The sequence below is a fragment of the Nymphalis io genome, chromosome 25, assembly GCF_905147045.1.
Source record: "Nymphalis io chromosome 25, ilAglIoxx1.1, whole genome shotgun sequence".
Classification (NCBI taxonomy): Eukaryota; Metazoa; Arthropoda; class Insecta; order Lepidoptera; family Nymphalidae; genus Nymphalis; species Nymphalis io.
In genome coordinates, this window is record NC_065912.1 from 9,694,867 (window position 1) to 9,718,604 (window position 23,738).

At 36.1% G+C, this 23,738-nt stretch overlaps 3 protein-coding genes across 6 annotated transcripts; 1 reads left to right on the forward strand and 2 right to left on the reverse strand.

Annotated features, from left to right (window-relative positions):
• Positions 1-326: 326 nt before the first annotated feature.
• On the reverse strand, positions 327-13,985 carry LOC126778073 (serine/arginine repetitive matrix protein 2-like). Of its 3 annotated transcripts, none has more exons than XR_007670121.1 (14): positions 13,797-13,985; positions 13,175-13,344; positions 9,636-9,795; positions 9,418-9,516; positions 9,263-9,328; positions 9,087-9,186; positions 8,841-9,019; positions 7,182-7,435; positions 3,997-6,866; positions 2,701-3,823; positions 2,539-2,617; positions 2,351-2,401; positions 1,537-1,627; positions 327-1,059 (listed from the first exon to the last, which is right to left on the reverse strand). XR_007670121.1 is itself a non-coding variant. In XM_050501426.1 (14 exons), exons 2-13 carry the CDS (start codon positions 13,340-13,342, stop codon positions 1,590-1,592), a joined length of 5,187 nt encoding a protein of 1,728 aa, XP_050357383.1. In that variant the 5' UTR covers positions 13,343-13,344; positions 13,797-13,985; the 3' UTR covers positions 327-1,059; positions 1,542-1,589. The 3 variants fall into 3 exon arrangements, 2 of the variants coding, with proteins under 2 accessions (XP_050357383.1, XP_050357385.1); XM_050501426.1 differs by having other exon boundaries at positions 1,542-1,627; XM_050501428.1 differs by lacking the exons at positions 8,841-9,019; positions 9,636-9,795; positions 13,175-13,344; positions 13,797-13,985 and having other exon boundaries at positions 1,542-1,627; positions 9,418-9,486.
• Positions 13,986-17,252: 3,267 nt separating this feature from the next.
• On the forward strand, positions 17,253-20,036 carry LOC126778350 (uncharacterized). Its single transcript, XM_050501862.1, has 2 exons — positions 17,253-17,720; positions 17,811-20,036. Exons 1-2 carry the CDS (start codon positions 17,615-17,617, stop codon positions 19,250-19,252), a joined length of 1,548 nt encoding a protein of 515 aa, XP_050357819.1. The 5' UTR covers positions 17,253-17,614; the 3' UTR covers positions 19,253-20,036.
• LOC126778351 (nucleoplasmin-like protein) lies at positions 19,563-23,234 on the reverse strand. 2 transcript variants are annotated; one of them, XM_050501863.1, is made up of 6 exons: positions 23,093-23,234; positions 22,322-22,461; positions 21,631-21,756; positions 21,023-21,148; positions 20,769-20,819; positions 19,563-20,340 (listed from the first exon to the last, which is right to left on the reverse strand). In XM_050501863.1, exons 1-6 carry the CDS (start codon positions 23,112-23,114, stop codon positions 20,236-20,238), a joined length of 570 nt encoding a protein of 189 aa, XP_050357820.1. In that variant the 5' UTR covers positions 23,115-23,234; the 3' UTR covers positions 19,563-20,235. The 2 variants fall into 2 exon arrangements, with proteins under 2 accessions (XP_050357820.1, XP_050357821.1); XM_050501864.1 differs by lacking the exon at positions 20,769-20,819.
• Positions 23,235-23,738: the final 504 nt, after the last annotated feature.

The window sequence follows — 23,738 nt, forward strand, 5'->3', positions numbered from 1 at the left end:
TACTTTGTAAATATTTTCTCCAACAGCATTATATGTTAAAAAAGTGAAATATAAACATGGTTATAAAAAGATTAATACAATTGTTTTATTACAAAATTACACAATGAAAAAAGTTTACAGCCATTTATGGAAATTGTATTATTATTATTGTCATTTATGCAAAGCTATTTGTTTCATTATAATTGTGGAAAAAATATCGACACAGAGTTACTCAAGTAGTTAATAGATGCAGGATACATTGATACATACCCATCTCATTGAATGGAAAGAATAATCTTTGTCGTTGATATAAAATAACATATGTAAAGATGATAAACTATCGTTACCAAATTAGCTCATCAATATATTATCAAGTGCAGTCCGCCACAATCACTAGGTAATTGAAGATCTACTGTTCGAGCTCTCATACTTGTTCCTGCATCTCAATTAATTAACAATAAAAATATAATAGACAATTATTTTATTAAAATCAAACTAACTTAATTTCTTATATACCAAAGTTAAAATATTAAATTAAAAATAGAACCTTATTAGTTAACAAGTGCCAGAATAATAACCATTACATAGAAATTTGAAGTAAATGTTAACAATCTAAAAGTTGAGTTTGCTGTCATTTATACCAAATGTAAACAAAAAAACGTTTATCAGTGATTTTTATTATATACCGATCATATAACACCAGCGCTGAGGTGTGCAATATATGGAGGACGTGTCAAGATTTGTTTTAAAAAATCCTCAACGCAAAAATGTAAAATAAAAATATTGGAAATAATTACGGAATCTTCCGTCACTTGATTTTGTAACAGCGCTCGCAAAGATGTGGCAGCGGCTTTTAGTTTACATTTTGTACATATAGCTTGAAACGTAGTATGTGAACAAAGTCAAATCTAATCTATATTTTGGCATCTCTGAAGAGCACCCCATTTTAAATACAAATAATTTTATATATATTTTTAGTAAAAGTAAAACTCCTCTCAAAGCGTATTGTAAATCTACATTAAAAATTATATTACACTGTAAATGCAAAACCTTCTCATATACGAAGTATCATCTATCTACCTGGAAGATAAAATTATAATTATTAACTTCATACTAAAAAGTTACTAGTTTAAAAGTAACTAGTAACTTTACTTGTAAACTTAAATGAATAGTTTTATCTTTGAACAACAACAATGATTACTTGTGTTGTAACTTGTAATCAGATTATGCTAATATTATAATTACCAGCCATACCACACGAGATATATTTTTTTCATCTAGAAAATGTATATTCTATATAAAGCATTACAATTGCTTACTGATTGTAAAAAAAATACTATTAATTAATGTAAATAATTATTTCTCGGTACCAAAGGAAATAGTTGGTTCGGAATCGAGGGAGAGTCAGCGGGATTATTCTTCTTTTCAACAATTGTGTTTTAAAATGAATATCTAAAACGTCGTTACTTTTATAACATTACAAAAACAAACAATAATTAACGAGAATTTTACAACTGCTGCAAGAGACGCTAGCTGACTAATATCATCAAATCATACCTCACCTTAACAATCAAATTTGTACTTGAAGAGTATCTAACGCACAGACACTGTTATCTTCTTCGAGACCGGCTGGAGGTCCTTTGAACGACTGTAAAAAATACGATTACCGAATATGTTCATCTCGAAATGGTATACTCACTTATTATTAGCTTTATAAATTAAATATTAAAAAAAGCCGAGATGGCCTAGTAAGAACGCGTGAATCTTAACCGATGATCGTGGGTTCAAACCCGGGCAAGCACCACTGAATTTTCATGTGTTTAATTTGTAATTATAATTCATCTCGTGCTTTACGGTGAAGGAAAACCATCGCGAGGAAACCTGCCTGTGTCTAATTTCACTGAAATTCTGCCACATGTGTATTCCACCAACCCGCACTGGAGCAGCGTGGTGGAATAAGCTCCAAACCTTCTCCTCAAAAAGGGAGAGGAGGCCTTAGCCCAGCAGTGGGACATTCACAGGCTGTTACGAAATCAAATATTTAATATAAAGCCATTTCCAATAAAAGAGGAGTAAAGATAAATAAACAACTTTGATATCGAATTGCCATAAATAATCTATGTTATTCTTGAAAAAAATAGCATCTTGAAAGTCCACGAAGTTATAGTCGAAACTTTGGATGTAAAATTAGATAGTTAAGTGGTAGTGTTGTATAGCAAATAAAGACGTATTATTGAAGGACTGTTTGTAGAATATAATATAATAGCAGAGCTATTACAATAACGAGTCGCATGGAATATATAAATCTAAGGTTCGTTTATCTGCACCTCCCGCCATTGACCACGACTATACAATCGTTTCTGGTACCCACCTGGCTCCCTGGCAACGGTACGCGGACCTCGTCGTCGCTTGTCGGTCGGCTCTGCGGGATATATTACAAAAAAATATACATTATAATTTATCCATGCAAAAATAATGTGTTGATATTAAATTTACATTAGTCACAATTATTTTTGATAAGACACTAATATATTTCCATAAAATAATGGTTTCCTCTACCTTCGACGAGTGAATCTTCTATCTTCGTCTTCCGCTTTCGTCCCGTAGTCTTAGATACTTCTTCCACTACTAGTGTCACCTAAAACAAAACAATCAAGTTCGCTTATTATCACACAGTTCATTATTTCAATAACATACTAAATTAAAATGTGAAATGCATACCATTTTAACAGATTTACTTTCTTCTTTAGACGTATCTTTCTTAGTTTTTCTTCCGACTTCCACTGGCGGAGCTTCAATTTCTCTCTCAACTGCACTATTTTTTGTTCTTCTTCCCTTTTTAATCACAGTTTTAACTTCACTCTGTTTATTAACGTTGTCATTAGGCGGCTCAACATTTCCTACCGCTCTAGTACCACGTCTGCCTTTTCTCAGCACAACTTCTACACTATTGGCTTTGACAGCTTTAGGGTCCTCTACTATTGTTATTTTTCGCTGTCTTTTACCAGATTCTGGAATGGTCGTATCTTTCGTTTTGCGTCCTCTTGTGGGTCGGATTGGATCTGATTCGACACTTATTTGTTTCTCAACTTTCTCTCGCGTGGCTTTCGATCGTTTTTGGGACTTATCAGCTTGATTTATTTCTTGGTTATTTTTCCGACTTTTTTTAGGTGATGTTTGCGCTTCTATTGGGTCGATTTCACCATTTCGTGTTCTGGGTTTGGATATATTTTCGGTGCCAGTTTTTCTTACACGTTTCCCTTGTTCTGGTTTTGAGTCTTCTAACTTTTTGGTAATACTTTTTTTCCCAGCGGCTTTCCTTCCCCGTTTAGCTTCCTCGATATCATTGTCATTAACGACCGGTTCGTGATTTTTTTTAATTTGTCTCTTAGATCTGGCCTTCGGTTGTGGAGATGGAATAGTAACCGAAATACCTTTTACGTTAGTTTTAGTTCTTGTCTTTTTTGGAGTTTTAACTTTTTCTTCTACTTGAGATTTTTGTCTCGTTTGTCTAGTTTTCTTTGGACTTGTATTAGATTTGTTTTCCTTTACTATTGCTGTTTTGTTTTTAGTGTTTTTAGGAATAGTCTTAGGGCTCATCACTGGTGGTTTCTTAGTAATAACTATTGAAGACCTTCTTTTTTTCGCGTTAGTTACTAGGGGAACTATCTTCTTTCCTCTTGTAGCTCTGACTCGTTGGGGAGTATTTCGCACAGATGTCTTCCCACGGGTTCTCCTCGGTGACGGTTTTGGCACGTCTTCCGGTATTTCAATTTCTGGCAATTTAGTCGTTCTTCCTTTTGATGTCTTTGCTTTCGGCTTTTCTTTTGCTTCGGGTGTTTTACTGAAAATTATTAATTTGTAATTATTACAGAGCATACATACACATACTACTTATACATTATATACGGCAACGTAAAGAACAGTCAATTATACTGTTAATAAATATTCGAATGAGACATATTGCAGTTATAAATAGCGAAGTCGACAGAGGCGGAGGTATGGGAGCGGCCTCACCCCAGCGAGCCGTCGGCGCGCGCGATGGGCGACACGCGGCCGAGCTCGAGCGCGGCGGGCGCGCGGCCCTTGACGGGCGTGGAGTGCAGCACCGAGCGCTTCTTTAGCGGCAGGACGCTCCGGCGCCCGTCGGCGCGCCCGTCGGCGCTCCCGTCGGCGGGCCCCACGAGTGACCGCTTTTTGATGGGCAGTGTGTGCGGGCTGTACAATTCCGATGCAGATTTCTTGCGCTCCGATGGGAGCTCCGACTCGATACTTCTCGTCAGAGTACCGCTGCGAACCCTAGATGTTCGTATGGGTAGGCTTCCCTCTATTGTGTTAGTCGAGAGCTTTTGCAGTTCTCGCGTGAGATTCGTTTTGTTAATAGACTTTTTCGGAGTCAAAGACTCGTTAGGCCTGTGGACTCGTTTTTTCAGTTCGTTGTCTAGCCATTGCTCGACGTTGTTCGTTATGAGGCCGATAGAATCGTGTAGAGATTTTGTCTCTCGCGTTTGCTTGTTGTGTTTATCGACGTTCGTTAAGCTTTTAGATTTCGTGTAAGATCTAACGCGAGGTTTTCCTATCAACTGATCGAAAGTGCTGTCCAGGTTGTGCGATTCATGGAATAGTTCTTCAACGCCACTGAGATCGCTCAAATCGTTCCGAATCTCCTTATGTCTATATAGTTGTTTGACACCTCTCACGTCGCTCAGGTCGTTTCTTGGTGAATTTAGTCGTAACATTTTCTTCGCACCGGATACGTTTTGCAAGTCGTTTAACGGCGATTTTCGATATAAATTCTTTACGCCCGTCAAATCATCCAAAGCATTTTTTGGTGTTCTCGCTTTCCTTGTCGATTCAAATAGAGACTTCACTCCTGAGACCCGTCGTAAATCATTCTGAGGTGACACAGCGAATACTTCTTTAACTCTCACATCACTCAAACGGTTTCTCGGCGACCTAGCAAATACTTTTTTCACTCCCGATACTTCGGTTAGGTCGTTTCTGATAGGTTTCCTATTACGGGGAGTTCTTAGCAAGGATTTCACTCCTCTTACGTTTCGTAAATCATTTTCTGGAGTATTCTTAGCAAACAGACGTTTCATTCCAGATAAATTAGGACTGTTGCTGGGAGTGCTTAAGGGGCTGACAAACACTTCCGGTGGGAATGCTTCAGATTGATTTAATAAGGAGTTATCAGGTGACCTTCCTGTCAACGCTGTGGTTTTTCTTGTCGGTCTTAAGGGAAGGGAATCGTCGTCCTCGATAAGTTGTTTTCTGGAAAACTCTATCATACTTTGGGATAATTTTCTTTTAACTGGACTATTGAATAATTGTTTTACAAAATCAGATTCATTAAGATTATCAATTATCGAGCGCTTTGATGTAGGCTTCTTTGCAGTCGAATGCTTATTTTTAACTGCTTCTTGCACTAATTTAACAGAACTTTTGGGAGTTTCAATGTTCTGGTCTTCTTGCGATGTTTTATTATGTGACTTTATCGGATCGGAAGACGACTTCCGTGCTCGTAAAGATCTTTTACTACTAAAATTTAGTGACCTTGATTTAATGCTCATTCTATTTTTTTTAGGCTGAGAAATGATAGAACCTACAGTTTTTCTCTTCAAATTCGCTACTCGTGTTCTAGTTTCAGATGGTTGAGACGTTACGGAGCTTTGGCTCAATGCGCTTTGGTCTAAAAGACTTTGAATGCTAAGTACAGGCGTAGTGGCTTCTTCGGGACTATGTCGATTTGTTGGTGTTAATGTACCATTCGACGGACTTGCAGAGGGTGTGTCCGTACTGGAGATATTTTTCCTTAGTATCGGGCTAGCAATGCTCGTTTTACTCGTACGCCTTGATGATTTTGGTGATGAATCTTCATTTTCATCTACAAGTAGGATATCGCTATCATTTATTCTGGATCGACTTCGAGACGCTTTAGAAATCCTTGTACTATTGTAGGGGGTCTGTTTCTGCGTGTTTTCTGGTGTAGTGGTGGAAGCAGATCGCCTTGTGGTCACACTGGACTCTCGCGATCTGGTACTGCGGTTTTGTTCGGGACTAGGTTTTGGGGATGACGTTCTATTTAAGTATGGAGTACTAGAACCCAGTAACGAAGGATTGTTCGATCTAGTCGCCCTACCGGCAACAATTTGAGGAGTATCAAACGTTGCTGTGCTATCGTTGGAGCCAGCGGAATCGTACACACTCCTGCCAGATTCGTTCGAACCAATCGATACTAAATCAACGATCGAATAAGACTCAATATTTTGGTTAGAGGACCGCGGACTTAAACTTTTAGTTTTACGGGCTGATGTGAGCGTTGTACTGTAACTGTGATCCGAAACAGTTCTTGTCGTCCTTCGGGAATATCTAGAAGATTCTAAATTAGAGCTTTGTAATGCTTTCTGAACAATTAAACTACCCCTCAAAGATTTTTGACTTCGAGGTGACTCTATAGTTATGTTCCTGGACTCCGGTGTAGGTGTATTGTACGTAAATGTACTTCCCAAAGATTTTTCTAACATTCGACTACTCCTAGAATGAATAGATTTTCTCGGCGAAGGCGATTGAGTGGGCGAAGTGTCCGAATAGTGCAGCGACAGGCCATCGGCTGAGTCACTGTTATATGCATTTTCTTTAGTCGTTTCGGTAATAAATAATATGTCCGATGAACGGTCTTGTGTGTTACTTTCCAGATTACTCAAATCGAACTTGATTGATTCTGTTTTTCGTGTATTTTTTTTGGCGGAAGGGTCCTTGAGTGCAGATTTTTTTGGAGTCGGCAAAACTGGTGACCGCAAGGTGCTTCTACGCAGGGACCGTACAGACGTGCTACTAGTTCGTATTGTTTGAGAATCAGAATCAGTAATTTCTAATATCGATGCCTGCAACAAAAAGCATGGAATAAAGTAACTAACTAGAGACAATAATTAAGGTTTAAAATTCTTGTGTATTTATACAGTGTTGATAAATAAAATTGTATCACTCCACGTGAAATTTTAACACCTTTTAAATATATATTAACGGAAAAGATAAGAATTACAAAATGTATGCGATTATGTGGTATGTTTATTTTAGTAACAAGTTTATTGTATTCGTTTATAAAATCGTCACTAACGACCAAGTTTTCTTAGCAATAACGAAACACATATTTGTAACAATTGTCGGAATATTTTAACTCAATTTGTAAAAAGACTCACAGTAAGGTCCGCAGCTGCCTTAGCGTTGGATCGGGAGGCAGAAAAGCTGCTCATACGCTTCGGAGTAACTTCTAAACCACTCGACTTCTTTCCTTGCGGAGTTTTCTTCGTCGGACTCGACTTCCTCTGCTTCGGTGTTCGTCTCACTGGGCTCGGCTTTTTGATCACGTACGAGGGCTGATTGTTTTTCGGACTTTGCTTAGATTTCGGCGTGTGACCCGTCATAAGCATGATAGCCGCTTGCTTTGTGTGATCTAAGGACGAAAGAATGTAGTTCTTAATTTTTTGTAAATAGGTTATAAACATTATTGATGCCTACTATGGAGTTTACTGAGTAACACAACTAATTTCAACACATAAATTACAACTCTGAAAGTCTGCAATCGATTTATTTTAATAAAAATAAATGTACACGTCCGTACGGCGAATGCAATCTAATGAAATTTTAATTTAAAGTGAAGTAATAACATTTTCACATACATTTACATATCACGAATTTAACGTGCAGTTTTTTGTGAGCCAGTAGCGTCTCGTATCGTCTATATCGTGAATGCATGAAGGTCAATAACCCGACGCGTGAGCTTACATTTGATGATTAAGTATTTGTAGCGGTTTGAATTGTTTTTATTTCTTAATGTATAAATCGTATGTTCTTTTTAAATTTAAAGTTTAAAATCTCTTACGATGACCAAAAACCATTTCAACTCAATTTTAAATGATCTAATAAAATATTAAGTTACCAAATAGATTTATAAAATAATTCGAAACATATTCAACCTTAAAATAACTATCTAAAAATATTCCATAGTTAAAATATTATATATAGCTTTAGTTCACAATAAAACAAGTTGAGAGTCATAGTATCGCAAAATCTATTTCATTTGAAAGAAAAAGTTATGCAGAGAGATACGACAATCCGACCGAGCAGAGACTACGGCACGTACCTATCTCCGCGGGCGCGCGTATCTTGGCGACGGGCGCGGTGCGCGGCGGTGACTACGGCACGTACCTATCTCCGCGGGCGCGCGTATCTTGGCGACGGGCGCGGTGCGCGGCGGTGACTACGGCACGTACCTATCTCCGCGGGCGCGCGTATCTTGGCGACGGGCGCGGTGCGCGGCGGTGACTACGGCACGTACCTATCTCCGCGGGCGCGCGTATCTTGGCGACGGGCGCGGTGCGCGGCGGTGACTACGGCACGTACCTATCTCCGCGGGCGCGCGTATCTTGGCGACGGGCGCGGTGCGCGGCGGTGACTACGGCACGTACCTATCTCCGCGGGCGCGCGTATCTTGGCGACGGGCGCGGTGCGCGGCGGTGACTACGGCACGTACCTATCTCCGCGGGCGCGCGTATCTTGGCGACGGGCGCGGTGCGCGGCGGTGACTACGGCACGTACCTATCTCCGCGGGCGCGCGTATCTTGGCGACGGGCGCGGTGCGCGGCGGTGACTACGGCACGTACCTATCTCCGCGGGCGCGCGTATCTTGGCGACGGGCGCGGTGCGCGGCGGTGACTACGGCACGTACCTATCTCCGCGGGCGCGCGTATCTTGGCGACGGGCGCGGTGCGCGGCGGTGACTACGGCACGTACCTATCTCCGCGGGCGCGCGTATCTTGGCGACGGGCGCGGTGCGCGGCGGTGACTACGGCACGTACCTATCTCCGCGGGCGCGCGTATCTTGGCGACGGGCGCGGTGCGCGCGCGGTGCGCCCCCCGCATGGCCACGAGGCGCAGGGCGGGCGCGCGCGGCGTCTTGCGCGACTCGATCCACAGCGTGGCCTTCGTGGTGTCGTGCAGGTTCGGGCTCTTCGGGCTGCTGCGCGGGGTCGACTTTCTGCGGGGTGATTGATGCATTTTACTTATGGTATGGTTAATGGTTTATCATTCGACAGTGAACTTACCTCTTGGAGCCGTCGGTGTCCACAGAAATAGAGTCCTGCTCGTCATTTCTGCTCGAACGTGGACGCTTGTGACTCATCTTCGTATTCGATCGAGAAGATTCTGCGATAAAAAAGTATGAGTTTATTTATTATTTTCATAAAATCAGATACTAGGAGATTGTTCAAAAGTGATTTACCGGCTTGCTCGTTCGTATCTCTCCGTTGCGGTTGCACAATCGCCACTTGTTTTCCACCGGAAGATGCTGATAAAAAATATATATATATAAAATAAAATACAAAAATTTATAGGAGTTGATATATAAGCAGGCACACGGTGCTGCGCCAGCCTCACCCGGCATGGAGGCGCGCTGCGGCGCCACCAGCACGGCGCGCGTCGCCGGCTCGCTGCCGCGCCGCCGCCCGCGCGCTCGCGTCGCGCGACGCACCAGCGCTGCGGGCCAACGGTGACGGTCAAGTAAAGCATCGTGTCAACACATGCATGCATGATCTAAAATTTGATCGATGCCATGGCATAGTTTCCCAACGTCCCCGCTGCCGGCCCCTACGTACCCGGCTGCGGCGCGAGCGGGCGCGGGCGCGCGGGCTGCGCGTACTCCCAGCGCAGCGCGCGGCCGCCCACGCCGAGCTCGTCGCCGTGCCGCAGCGCCGCCACGCTCACGGCCGCGCCGTTGACGAGCGTCTCGCCCGCCGACACGCTGCGCACCACCGTCTGCGGACACATGCGCCCGTGTAGGGTACGAGTACCGGGTGTCGGGACTCGGGAACTACAATCTTTATGTACATTTGTATTTTGATAGAATGTATGTTATACAAAAAGATGTTTATACATTTACCGTCAGCGATTGCATACTATTTATTAACGAGATACGTGTGTGTTAACCTAATCGATAACGTTTTTTGTATTTACATATAAACAGTGGTGGTCATATAATTAAGGACGCTGAATAGTTTATTTTTTTTATTTGAATTTAAATGAAGAATACTCTGTGGCTCTGTGGTTGTAGGTCACTATTCGTATAATTTAGGCTCCATCTAGTGCTGTAAAAGTCTTAAAAGTGATTGCCTCGTATGAAAAGAATTTGCGGAAAAAAACTAACAGGGTAAGGAAAAATAAAAGTTCCGAGAAAAATTGGTCGTATAAAAAGATATCCTACCATTAAAAAACGATGGTTTTTCATGCTGGGTAGCATTTTGCCACGTATCAAACTACTTCAAATGTTTCGCGTGTACCTAAACAGAGAAAGTCATCTCGTTGAGATGATCGACATATCGTTCATTTGGCAAAACAAAATTCTTTTAAACGGCCTAATGAGCTGATAATAGAATATTTTGGGGAAAAAAACCCTTGAGCTATCTCGGCATGCACTATTCGAAGGCGTTTGGTTGAAGAAAAGTTGCACGGAACGATAGCAAGGAAAGTGCCCGTGTTGAAACGGCGCCATAGGCGAGCCCAGCTTGCATTTGTAAGGAGATATAATAACTGGACAATTAGGTAGTGAACAAAAGGTTTTCATACGAGACAAAAATAAACGGGATATATTCTGATGAAAATCGATATGTATCGCCCTCTGAATAAAGCATTCGACCCTAAGTAAATAAAAGGAACTTTAAAACAAGTGGAGGAAATGTAAAAATTTGGCGATACTTTTCTGGACATTGTGTTGGACATTTTAAACTGATAGAAGGAAACGTGGCTCAATCCTAATACAAAAATATATGGCAGAAACAATATGATCGTATGCTGAAGACGTGTTTCCGGTAATTCGGACATTCCAGCACGATAATGATCCAAAGCATACTGCACGCACAGTTATGGAATTTCTCACATCGCAATTAGTTTCTGTCTTAGATTGGCCAGTAACAGCCCGGATCTGAACTCAATAAAGCATCTTTGGTGCGAAGTCAAGAAAAAGGTTTCAAAATAGCAGTATGGCAATTTAAGAGAGCTGTATGACGCTTTATTTGAAGAATGGTACTCTATCTCTTGCGAAAATTCAGAAATTGATCGAGTTAATGCCTCGCCGGTGTAAAGTGTCAAAGCCGTAGCCATGCTACCAACTATTAATTTTATTTTAAATTGTATTAAATTGCTTTTTTTCTTTACGCACTTCACATTGATGTGATTTATTTGACGAGCCGGTTGGCGTGGTTGGTAAGTTACCTGCCTTTCACGCTGAAGGTTTTGGGTTCGATTCCCACCCAGGACAGACATTTGTGTGCATGAACATGTCTGTTTGTCCTGAGTCTGGGTGTAATTATCTATATAAGTATGTATTTACAAAAGAAAAGTAGTATATATAGTATATCAGTTGTCTGGTTTCCATAGTACAAGCTCTGCTTAGTTTGGGATCAGATGGCCGTGTGTGTATAATGTCCCAGGATATTATTATTATTATTTAATCTAAGTTTCATATAAAACAACTCTCGAGCAGTTTAACAAATCGTTCTTAATTATTTATCCAGCTTCATTACTATTTGAATTTGTTTCTATACAGAATATATACAATTTGTTAAATAAATAGTTAGCGATTTTACTCTATATTCCTAATACCGTTTGCTCTATCCATGTGACTATTTCATAACTCGTTACTTTCAAGAAGGAAGACATAACTACACATGACATGATTTATATAAAAAAAAAAACTGGAAATTTAAATCTTTCTTAATTATATGACCACAACTATAGCCTATTACAACAAAAGAGGAGTAAACCCAAATAAACAAGTTTGACACCGATATCAGTTGACGCGATATCATTATCGAGATTTTAAATAATAATAATGATATTTACTATAGATTCGCGAAAAACTTGTGTTTTCAACGTCCGCGAAGTTGTTATCGGAACTTCGAAAGTTGATAACTAGTTAAGTGGAATAGTGTTGTATTATGAATAAAAGTAAATTAATCAAGAACAATTAGAAAATCGCATGCAATTTCTAAATCTACGTTTTGTTTACCTTTACTCCTACTTCGATTGGAATAGGTTATAAATGATATTATAACCATTTCATTACTTGTAATTTTTTTATTAATAAAATAAATCACATCAATAATTAGTTTGCCTCATCACCTATTTAAGCCACAAAATTAATAAAAGGAGTAAAGACAAATAAACAACTTTGAAATTGAATTGACGCAATATCATTTGACGAGATCTTGAATAATCCATGACATTCACTATTTATTCACGAGAAAGTGGTGTTTTAATGACTTTGGAAGATTGATTTCAGTGGTTATAACTAGTTAAGTGGAATAGTGTTTATAATAAATAAAAGTAAATTAATCAAAAACTGTTTGTAGAGCGTAATACAGTACAACTAATAGCAAATTACTTGAAATGTATCTAAAGCTTGTTAATATATACTTCTTTTATTGAAATAGGTAAAAGACTAAATTGTTTAATTATTTGACTAAACTGTAGCATAATTGATACCTACTGCTGCTTACCTTCCTACTAAAGTTACATATATATTGAAAACATTAGCAGTAAGCATTAAACACTACAGTTATATTTAATTATATTAATTCATGAATCATGATAGTAACAATTTAACTTGTTTATATATGATTTGCGGTTATAATACACAGTCATTTTGTCACAAGGAATTAATAAAAATATATTACCTTTTATGGCAAATACAACATGCACTAATTATTTAGGAGCAATAATTACTTATCACAATAATCCATTATATCAGAGAAGAAATAGACAAAACAATTTATTTTTTTAGTTTCTTAATTTTGGTTTCTTATCCCACACTTTTCATGTTTAGATTATATTTTCACCTACAATGCCTACAGCCTATTCTAATATTAGAATCAGTAATGATTAGCAAACCTTAGATTTATATATTATATGTGATTTGCTATTTGTTCTGCTATAATATGCACTACAGACAGTTCTTAATTATTTATTTTATAATACAACACTATTCCACTTCACTACTTATGTTTTACATCTAATAGATACTTCAAGGTCCCAACCAATAATTCATTCATATCAATTCAATGTCACAGTTGTTTTTTTCATCTTTATTCAATTTTATTTATTTTTCCGAGAATTCAGCAAAGTAATGACTTTTTTTCACCTGGTTAGCATGAACAACAACTGTAGCATGATGAGGACTGACGGTTGGCAGCATAACCCGGATGTCACAGACAGGATCACTTCCTATTGTAGCTAATCCCTCTTCAAGGGGGTAAGTCTTGACATCCCGCCCCAGGCGGTCAAGGACGACCAACCGACCGCCCGACATAGCTATAACATTCATCAAAATTGAATATTTGAAAGGACAATATTTCAATAAATTAAAGAGTCCACATATGACCTGCTTGTTAATATCATGCAATAATTTTAAAAAAAATTATCAATCTTAAAATCAAGTACAAAACATGAAATTCCTAGAAGTTAAGGGATAAATTGCAATTCATCGATTATAACTAACAATGTAAAACGTAAATTCAAATTAATTTTAAACGCCATACGCATACACCTTCATTTGTATTTTGAATAATGGTAATGTCAAAATGTTATAATTTCCCGCCACTTCCTTCCTTCCTTTATACTTAAGTAATTGAAAAAAACTGTTATAAGCGCGATACTGCGCGGTATATGTTTAACAAATAATTAAATTCTCATAATTAATGCCAATACAATCGACACCTACACAAAACAAAAATTAGAGCCGGGTCAGCATCGTTTCAACTCACCGATGTCAAATATGCAGGTTCACCAAAATAAACATAATCAAAACTTCAATATTATTAAAATAATACTGTTCTCTTTTCACATATAGATGTCACAACGACACAATTCCAAATAAATTTACTTTTTTTGCACAACAATAAATGGCGTCACTTGCCTCGCTGTACTAGTAACTTGACAATCAAACAAAAGCATAGGAAATATAACCAATATGGCGTTCTATTAGTGGCATTAGCGGACGCGTAAAATGCCAACCTTAAAGTAAAAAATATATACATTGAATACTTATACTTGCATATCTTTAAAGAAATTTACAATTTCATTTAAAATAAAATATTTTATATTTTTTAAAACCAGATACAATAAAAAAATAATTATTAATATATACGGAACGACATTTTATATGTTTTAATAAAGATGCGTTTTATATAACTTAATTTAAATAGGTACATTAAAATCCGTCAATGATACAAAAAAACAATTGTAAATAATATTGAGATTATATTATAGTTTTAATATGTATTAATTGTGTGATGTAAAATTGCCTTTATTTCTCCGGATGATTTAAATTTATCTTATTGGGGTCGGTACCATAGTAATTGATACTGTGAATACTTTAAATCATTATTTTATTATAAAGTGTGTAAAAAAAACCTTTTTCCTACCCGTGAAGTGAAGAATCGACGATACCTGTTAACGTATCGTAAGTCGATTCTATTTATGTTATCATTTTTAAAATACTAAATAACACAAAATACCCCAAATAAAATTAAAATTTAATTTAATTAAATGATGAAAATCACACGGTAACACAGATTCCAATCGAATCAGATCAATAGAATCAGAAAAAGTAAAAATAAAGGTAAACAAACCTTACATTTACAAATTACATCCAATTTTCTAATTGGTCTGCTGTATTACGCACTATAAGCAATCCTTGATTCATTTACCTTTATTTATAATACAACACTATTCCACTTAACTAGTTATAACCACATTAATTTACTTTCGAAGTTCTGATTATAACTCTTCGCGGATATTGAAAACGCCTTTTTTTCGCGAACCCATAGTGAATATCATAGATTATTCAAGATACCTATGATATCCGTAATCAATGATATCGGTGTCAATATTGTTTATTTGGGTTTATTCCTGTTGTAGTTGGAACATTGATGCCAACTTGGGGGTTTTTCACCCCAAATTTAGGGGAATTCAAGACTTTTAGGGGGTACATTTTAGTAGGGGTACTTTTAAGGGGATTTTAGGGGGTCTATTATTCAAGATTTTTTTTGTTTTTCCTTAAAAAAGTGCAAGACTGTAAAATTAATATTAAGTCTCGAACCCAACCAACAAAGTAAACAAAATATAAGCTCCAAGCGTGACTATAGCTGAAATATCAAAAAACTATAATATATTGAGATTTAAATAAAAGCTCCCGTTGAGCTATTATACCGCGTGCTTGTACAACACGTAGGAGACCCGGACTTCGATTTCTGGTCACTGAATGAAAAATAAAAATCGTTTAATTTCATTTTTATCATCATTAATATTATTAGGTCATTAATTAAAGTATGTAAATGTGTAAAATACACCCGCATAAATACAACAGCAATTTTATACTTGTATGAATATATTTTTAATTTGTGTTTGAAATTACCTCTCAATACAAGTGTACAACAAAAAATTTAGGGGATTTTAATCGACATTTAGGGGAATTATTGGTGGTAGGGCTTTGTGCAAACCCGTCTGGGTAGGTACCACCCACTCATCAGATATTCTACCGCAAAACAGCAATACTTGATATTGTTGTGTTCCGGTTTGAAGGGTGAGTGAGCCAGTGTAATTACAGGCACAAGGGACATAAAATCTTAGTTCCCAAGGTTGGTGGCGCATTGGCTATAAGCGATGGTTGACATTTCTTACAATGCCAATGTCTAAGGGCGTTTGGTGACCACTTACCATCAGGTGGCCCATATGCTCGTCCACCTTCCTATTCTATAAAAAAAAAAAAATTTGAAGTAGGTTCTAGGGGGAATATTCTGTAGGAGTTATCATCACTGGGTTGGAATGGGCTATACCTATCGGGTAGCGAGGACATGAGGTCATGATAGCAGTTGATCTTTGATCAGCTGTTGCTAAACTTTGGTTTTAGTAGTAAGAAACTGAATTTTATGCAGCTCTGAAAAGAGCTTTTTTGATGTGTCCTAGTAAAGTAAGTAAGTAAGTAAAGTATTGTATGTTTCCCTGGAAAAGGTAATTAATGTCCAAGTGGCTCAGACCGCTTACTGAGTGTGAGCTGTGTGATTTGTGCGTTTTATATTTTAGTCTGCAGACAATATGCTGCACCGGTCGACTCCAAGCCTAGCGTGACACACCCTCACACGTGCCAGTGGTATTTTAAAGAGTATTAAAGGAGCCGCCCTTGTGGTGTCATATTTCAAAAAAATTGCTTGATGTTTGGGGAGTTAGGGCATTAAAATGTGCATTTTAAATTACAATAACTTTATTATATTAATGGATATTTGATTTTTAATATTTTGTTAATAATGTCTATAACACACCTATATGCCCCTTTTCGGGTCGGACAGGGTTTTGTTTTACACATTGTATAGATACAAAAAGAAAATACTTTTAAACATAATTGCTCTGAAAGAACTAACAACACCGTTATTTTTATGAAAACAAATTTTTAACAAATCAAATGTTACGCGCTTATCAAATACCATTTAAGTATCACTAACTTTAAAATAAGGTTCAAGTTATTATTTAGTTAAGAAGGTAGTTTGATATTGCTTCAAACGCAAACCATTTTTGTTTGTTATCTTGTACGTTTTTGTTTTTGATTGAAGGTTACGGAGCTTCGTATTTCGTATTTGTGCAATCCACTTTTACAAAGAACGAGTGACGAGGCGGTAAGACGTAGCGATTGTATACTCTTTGGACGAGGCTAATGGAGGTGAATCATACCACTGGTCCTGACGCTCGCGACGACCAAGGAACACCTGTACTCAAAATATTGGGTAAGACTTTTAGATACTAGTAAAAAATTGAAGGAACACATATATTTTAAAATATTATTCCACAATGTAATATACTCGTGTTTTTTTTATATAGAATAGGAAGGTGGACGAGCATATGGGCCACCTGATGGTAAGTGGTCACCAAACGCCCTTAGACATTGGCATTGTAAGAAATGTCAACCATCGCTTATAGCCATTGCGCCACCAACCTTGGGAACTAAGATTTTATGTCCCTTGTGCCTGTAATTACACTGGCTCACTCACCCTTTAAACCGGAACACAACAATATCAAGTATTGCTGTTTTGCGGTAGAATATCTTATGAGTGGGTGGTACCTACCCAGACGAGCTTGCACAAAGCCCTACCACCAGTAAAAAGTAAGTGTGTATCCTTTGCTGGAGATCCTTAATAAATAAATAATTGAGTTAATTGAGTTGTGAGGCGAAGCGTAGTGCTTTCACGGTCATTTTTTTGTTTATTTGCGGCTTGTTGTATTTATTTTAGCGGTATATAACTGTTAATTCAATATTTTTATAAATATAATCAACGTATTTATTACCTAAGTATCTCTTAAGCAAATGCTTACAGTTACCTACATATTTTTGGATGATTTGGATTTGCAATTCGTCTGACAACACTAATTGCATCTGTCATCGTCTAAAGCGAAAATAGCTTCAAAGCGCTTTCCAACATAAATTTTTCATTTGTTTATCTATGTTATTGTTTGGGAATAACTTGTAAATAAACCATCGGTGACTGTGTATTTAAGTATATTGTATTGAATATTTACCAGTGGCCTTAGAATGGAAGTTAATAATCAACATAACCAAAGTTACTGGTTTGTTGTAAGAGAAGATCAAAGCAACGTTATATTTAGTAGTAATAATTTTACTATTCAAAATCCCCAGAGTAAGAGTTATTTGAAAATTAACTACAAGGTTTTATACATGATTAAGAGATAAATAATGTACAATAACAAATTTGGCCTTTCTTTTACAGTTCCAGGACAAGAAGCAAGATATATTGTAGATACTATTGATAATAGACAATATATCCATGTCGACAACATTCAAGCTACAGCCCAAGAAGAAATTCAGAAAAATTGTAATAAAGAAAGTGCTTTGACTAAAGATGAAGATATTTTTTGGGACCGAAACAAAATAAAACTCTTACTCAGTCTCTGTTTAGAGAATAGATTTAAATGCCCACATAATGACAAAATGCTATGGAATGAAGTAGCTATTCTTGTAGGAACTAGTCCTGAGGAATGTGACAAGAAATATAATAACCTTCGGAGAACATATATTAGATTGTTTAAAAAGAAAAGGTTGGGCAAAGAAATTAAATGGGTACATTTTAATATTTGCGAAGATGTATTTAAAGATTGTAAATCATTATCCCCAGCTGTTTTAGAACCATGGGAAGATTCTAAAGTCAGAAGACTTCTAACTCTCTACATTGAAAATATTAACAGGTTCCGTAGTCCAGATTATTTACAAAAAGATGTTTGGAAGGACATAGCCTCTCAACTAAATACAACAGAATATAATTGTTATCATAAGTTTAAGAATTTAAAAAGAACTTATTTTAATTGGTTAGAGAGAAGTCGTGAATCAGGAAAGCTTATTAAATGGCCTTATCACCATTACTTTGAAAGAATATTTTATAATTACAGTCCTGATATAGGTCCTTGGGATAGAAATAAGATTAGACAACTAATAAATGCATATTCAGAGATTGCACATAAATTTAAAAGCCCCAAGTATCAAAAAAAGGAACTGTGGAAGGAAATTTCAAGAAAAATTGGAGAAACATCTAGTAACTGTGATAGGAAGTTTCGAAATTTAAAACAAACATATATTAGATTAAAGATGAGAGCAGACTCGGGCAGGTCTATGACAAAATGGCGGTATTATAAAGATTTTGTTTCAATTTTTGAAACCGAAACTTACACAATCAATGAAGACAGACCAGATGTAATATATAAACCTCTTGAACAGGATTATGTTAAACAATTACTTGCATTTTACATTGACAATAAACATAAATTTAAAGATCCATTAATAAAAAAGAGATCATTGTGGAAGCAAATAGGGCCAAAATTAGGTTTATCTCCTGAGGAATGTGACAAAAAATTTAGAAATTTAAAACAGACATTTATCAGGCTAGCTGAAAAGAAAAAAGAGACAGGTAAAGATAATGGCTGGCCGTATTACTCATATTTTGAACAAATTTATGATGAACCAAAGCCTTTGAAGAAGGAATGTAGCCATAAATGTAACGTAGACAACATGACTGTATCAGAAATAAGAAATCTTGTTCGCAACCAGGATACAAAGGACAAAGATAAGTTTGAGAAACTTGTAAAAGTAATAGAAGATTCAAATAGCATACAAAGAGAAAGAAATAAAATATTACAAGCTTTACTAGACAGAAAATGACAGCCACTCATACCCACCTGTGTAGCCAAATGGAGGGTAATAATTCAGTATGATCTTGTCACACTGCTTTTAAACTATTGTTAATGTATATTATATTTTGTTAAAAATGTGTTGACTCGAGTTAAAGAAAAATTACAACTCATAGATATATATATTTACAAATAACTAAACACTTGCCAAAGAGATGGTATGTTAGTTTTTTGAAACCTAAAGTAAAATTTATCAATGTTTTCATACTTTTGCTGACTTCATCTTCAAAATAAAATAAATGTATTATTGTAAGGATTATGGATGGAATGAAAATCAGAAAGAGAATGTTTAGAAATGGTTTTATTTTATTGTTACCGTTCTTATGCTTTTATATGTATATGTACAAACAAACTATAATAGATTATTCAGTTTTCATTCTGAAATGAGAAATCGTTAGCAATTCAATTACATGTTGACCGGCACTACTCAATACAAAATGATCAATGTCTAAACATACACTGATTATACTTACGTCTTAACTTAAAAATACATCTGTGAATTTACTTATCAATAAATTTGACATCAATAACACTATACCACAGTAAGGAATGAAAAAAAATTAAGTTCAGAAAAAAATATATAGAAATCACACTCGATCGTAAGTAACCACAGGTCGGTTCAATAGATGCAGATACCTCGACCGGTAAAACATTCACGAACATGTACACACGTCCACTCTCTCAATCACGCGAGTCGATACAACGCTAACCTAGACAGAATTACCACACTATGTAGTTACAACTAACGGAGGCGCCGGCCCGCCCGCGGCCGCCGTGCGCAGCACCGGCTCTGCACTGACTTTGGCTATGGCGAACGAATTATCCTCCAATCCTTAGTGACAAGAAACGGATTACCTAGAATGGATATAAAATCAAGGATGAATTGTCAGTCTTTGTGGAATTGATCTATCTGGTAGGACAGCGCACGGGCGGGGCGGGGTGGACACAGGCGGTTCACTTCTTAGCATTCTTCTTGGGCGATGGGGCTTTGCCTTTGGCATTGTTTGACATTTTCGCCTTCTTGCCTTTTGGCCCTTCGCCCTCCTCGTCGTCTTCATCCTAAAATAAAATAAAATCGATATTTTATACTTGTTTCATATCCTGAGTTTTAGTGTGAAGCAAAGATAATGTAAATACTTTAATTTTATGTATAATTTATAATAGTTGATAACAACTACCATATAAATTACCTATTCATTATTCAAGCTATCAGAAGGTAAAGGGGGCATTGAATGAGTACAGAAAACCTACAGCCAATTTCAGGTTACATATATTTTATAACATTATCAATTTTGAAACAATGGCCCAGTCATACCAAAATATGACAGCAGTATTAATATCATTATATTTGTAACAAGTAATTTTGTAACAAAATCTTAGTACTTGCTGTCATAATTTTGCAAAATTGGGCCCCAGGCCCTTTTCCCTCTGTTAGACATGTGGAGTCAAAGAGATTTTATATTCTATTAGTTGAAGGTTTTCAGTACCTCATTCGTCTTGCGTTTGCCTGATGTTGCTTTCCGTTTATTCTCATCTTCCTGTAAATTTAGTAATCTACTGAATAATTAATTGCAACATGTAAAAATAAAGATGTTGCAAAATATCAAGCACGGGTAAGAATCAAACAATAGGTAACCTTAAAAAAAGTATGATCCTTGTTTCTATTTATTACATATTAGTATTAAACGATTGTTAATGTTTCGATAATTTTGGACTCTATGTTTAATAATTATCAACAGACCTTGAACTGAGAGTCTTCGCCTTCCTCCTCATCTAACATCTCCTCTTCCATCTCCTCCATATCCTCAAACTCCTCCACCAAAGCACCTAGTAGATGCTGTCCAATCAAATGCACTGGCCCTGAACCCTATATAATAAGTTATTTGTAATATTAAATCTGCCTGGAGTGGTTAAGTTTTAAAAGTTATTTTATTCAATCAGACAAATGCCTCCAAAAATCACCTGAAAGTAGTGTTAGATCAAAACGATCCAACAAAACTGTTCATTTGTAATGGTTATTTTTATCATCATTTAAACATATATTATAAAGAAAAGCAGTGTGAAATAATTTAAGTTTGTTAACATAATTTCATATTGAAATGTTGAACACAAAAATTTGGTATTTCACTGACATATATCCTCATTTTGTCTTAAAAACTAGTACTTACAAGATTTTTAAGCATCTACAATCTATACATGTTATGTGAAAATTGTTACAAATAAGTCTTCAATTTTTAAGTAATACATATTTTTCCAAAGTTTTAAAATGTCAAATTAGTGCTGCTTTTTTAACCTTTATACTAATTTATTTTTGTTCATTAGATAAATAAGTAATTAATGTATGTATACCTGTATGAGTGTGAAGGTGACTGGTGCATCGGGAAATTCAATGTCAAGACGTGCTTGTCTTGTCTCTCCAACTTTGAGAATAGCGACCGGAATTTTGATAGACTCCTGAAGACACATTGTCTCCACCTAGGTTTAGAACATAGGTAAATAAATAAAAGTATACAAATACATTATTGAAACAATACATTATCAGTTTATAACAAACTTAAACAACAATTTACTGATATTTATAGTAGCAATCATCTGACACTTTCAAAACTAAGCAACACAGGTAACACAAAATAACATAAAATTGACACCCTAAAGCATATTATGACCCACTGTCAGGGTTTATAAATTACAATAATTTGATTAGCTTACAATTTTATTTAATGTATACTATACAAAAAAAAATTTTTTTCATTCAAATGAATTGGCAATCTAATTTACTTTTTGTCTAGTTGTCAAAATTAACAAAGCTCCTGCACTATAATATTATTTAAGAATTATATCAATCAGACAAATGCCTCAAGCAATCAAAGTAGGCTAAGCCGCATCAAAACGATGTTGCAGAGCCATTCAAACAAGCTTGGTGATTTGATCATCATTTTGATATAAAACTAGTGGCATTGTTAGTTGATAATCGTATATAAACTTTACTAATTACCATTTAGAGTTAACACCATTAACTTTCGGATTTACAAGTAATTACCTGCACAACATTTAGCTCATCGGTCACGGCATCAGGACCGAGCAAGGCTTGACGGATCAGTAACTTATTACTGCGGGGGTATTCTGCCTTTGCCTCTGGGTCCCATGTTTCAGACTTATGTGAAGATGAAAGGGTAACACCTGGAAAAACAATCATATTATATATATATATATATAACTTGTTTGATTCGCAAATATACAATGTAACCTTTAACAAACAAAACGTTAATATTTAAAGAAAATGAATAAATTGTTTTGAAAGATAACAATAACAAGACATATATGTAAACGGTTATACCAAGACGCTTGGACGCCATACTTTTAAATTACGCGCCCAACTGGGACGACTCCCTACAACGCACGTTCATGAGATCATATACTGTTCATGCTAATCAATACTATTAGAGACAAACTATGAAACTTTCAAATGAAAGGAAATATAATATTCAAAATCAACACGCCTTTTCTGCAGGGTTATAATATTAGGATTAAAATTATCAGTATGGGAAATGGCGGCAATAAATACTCTTCACATTTTATAGATACTGTTACATTTTTATATAGTATTGAAAGCGTCTCCATAACGTATGAGCTTTAACTATAACAATTATAAATTTATTCAAGTAAAATTTCATTGTGAAATAAAATGGCGAAGTAGCCGGGTGTCAAAGCTGTACGCGAGTTTAAACATCGTTATGGAAGTGAAGTACTAATATTTTCAAGTAAATAATAGTATATTATAATTCAGAACATTATGATGAATATTACTTACCATAGAAATATTCGTCCGACATAGTGATTTCACTAATTTATTGAGATTTTTGCGACACGTTCACGTGCGATGCCGGCGCACACAAATCTGGAAAATGTGTTGCCAGTTGCCACTTGGCATTTATCAATAAACAAGTAATTGCAATTTTTTTTATTAGGAAAGTTGACGACTTAGTAGGTATTAAGCTATTTCCACACAGAATGCTCCTTTGTCTCCTTATATTATTATTCTCAATATTTTTATTTGATTCAAATAAAACTATATAATACCTGAAAAAGAAAAAAAGTGGTTTTAAGCAAATATATTACTTAATAAGCAAATCACTTTTAATAATAATGTTGAAAAATTAGTTAGAATTATAATAATACAAATATATTGTTATTATTTGTCAAAGATAGTTAATTTGAAGGTTTATGAAATACGAAGTATGAGAAATTAAGGAGATCCCACTAAGCAGTGAAGTAAAGGCACAGGCATATATATATATATATATATATTTTAATTTGTTCATCAGCATTTTACCATACTCATCACATAATTAAATGGTTTTTCAATTTGTCCCCTATATAGAGAAATATAATGACTAAATATAGGTTATATAAATTGAAAATATTATTAACCTTAAATGAACTTAATTTATAACTTA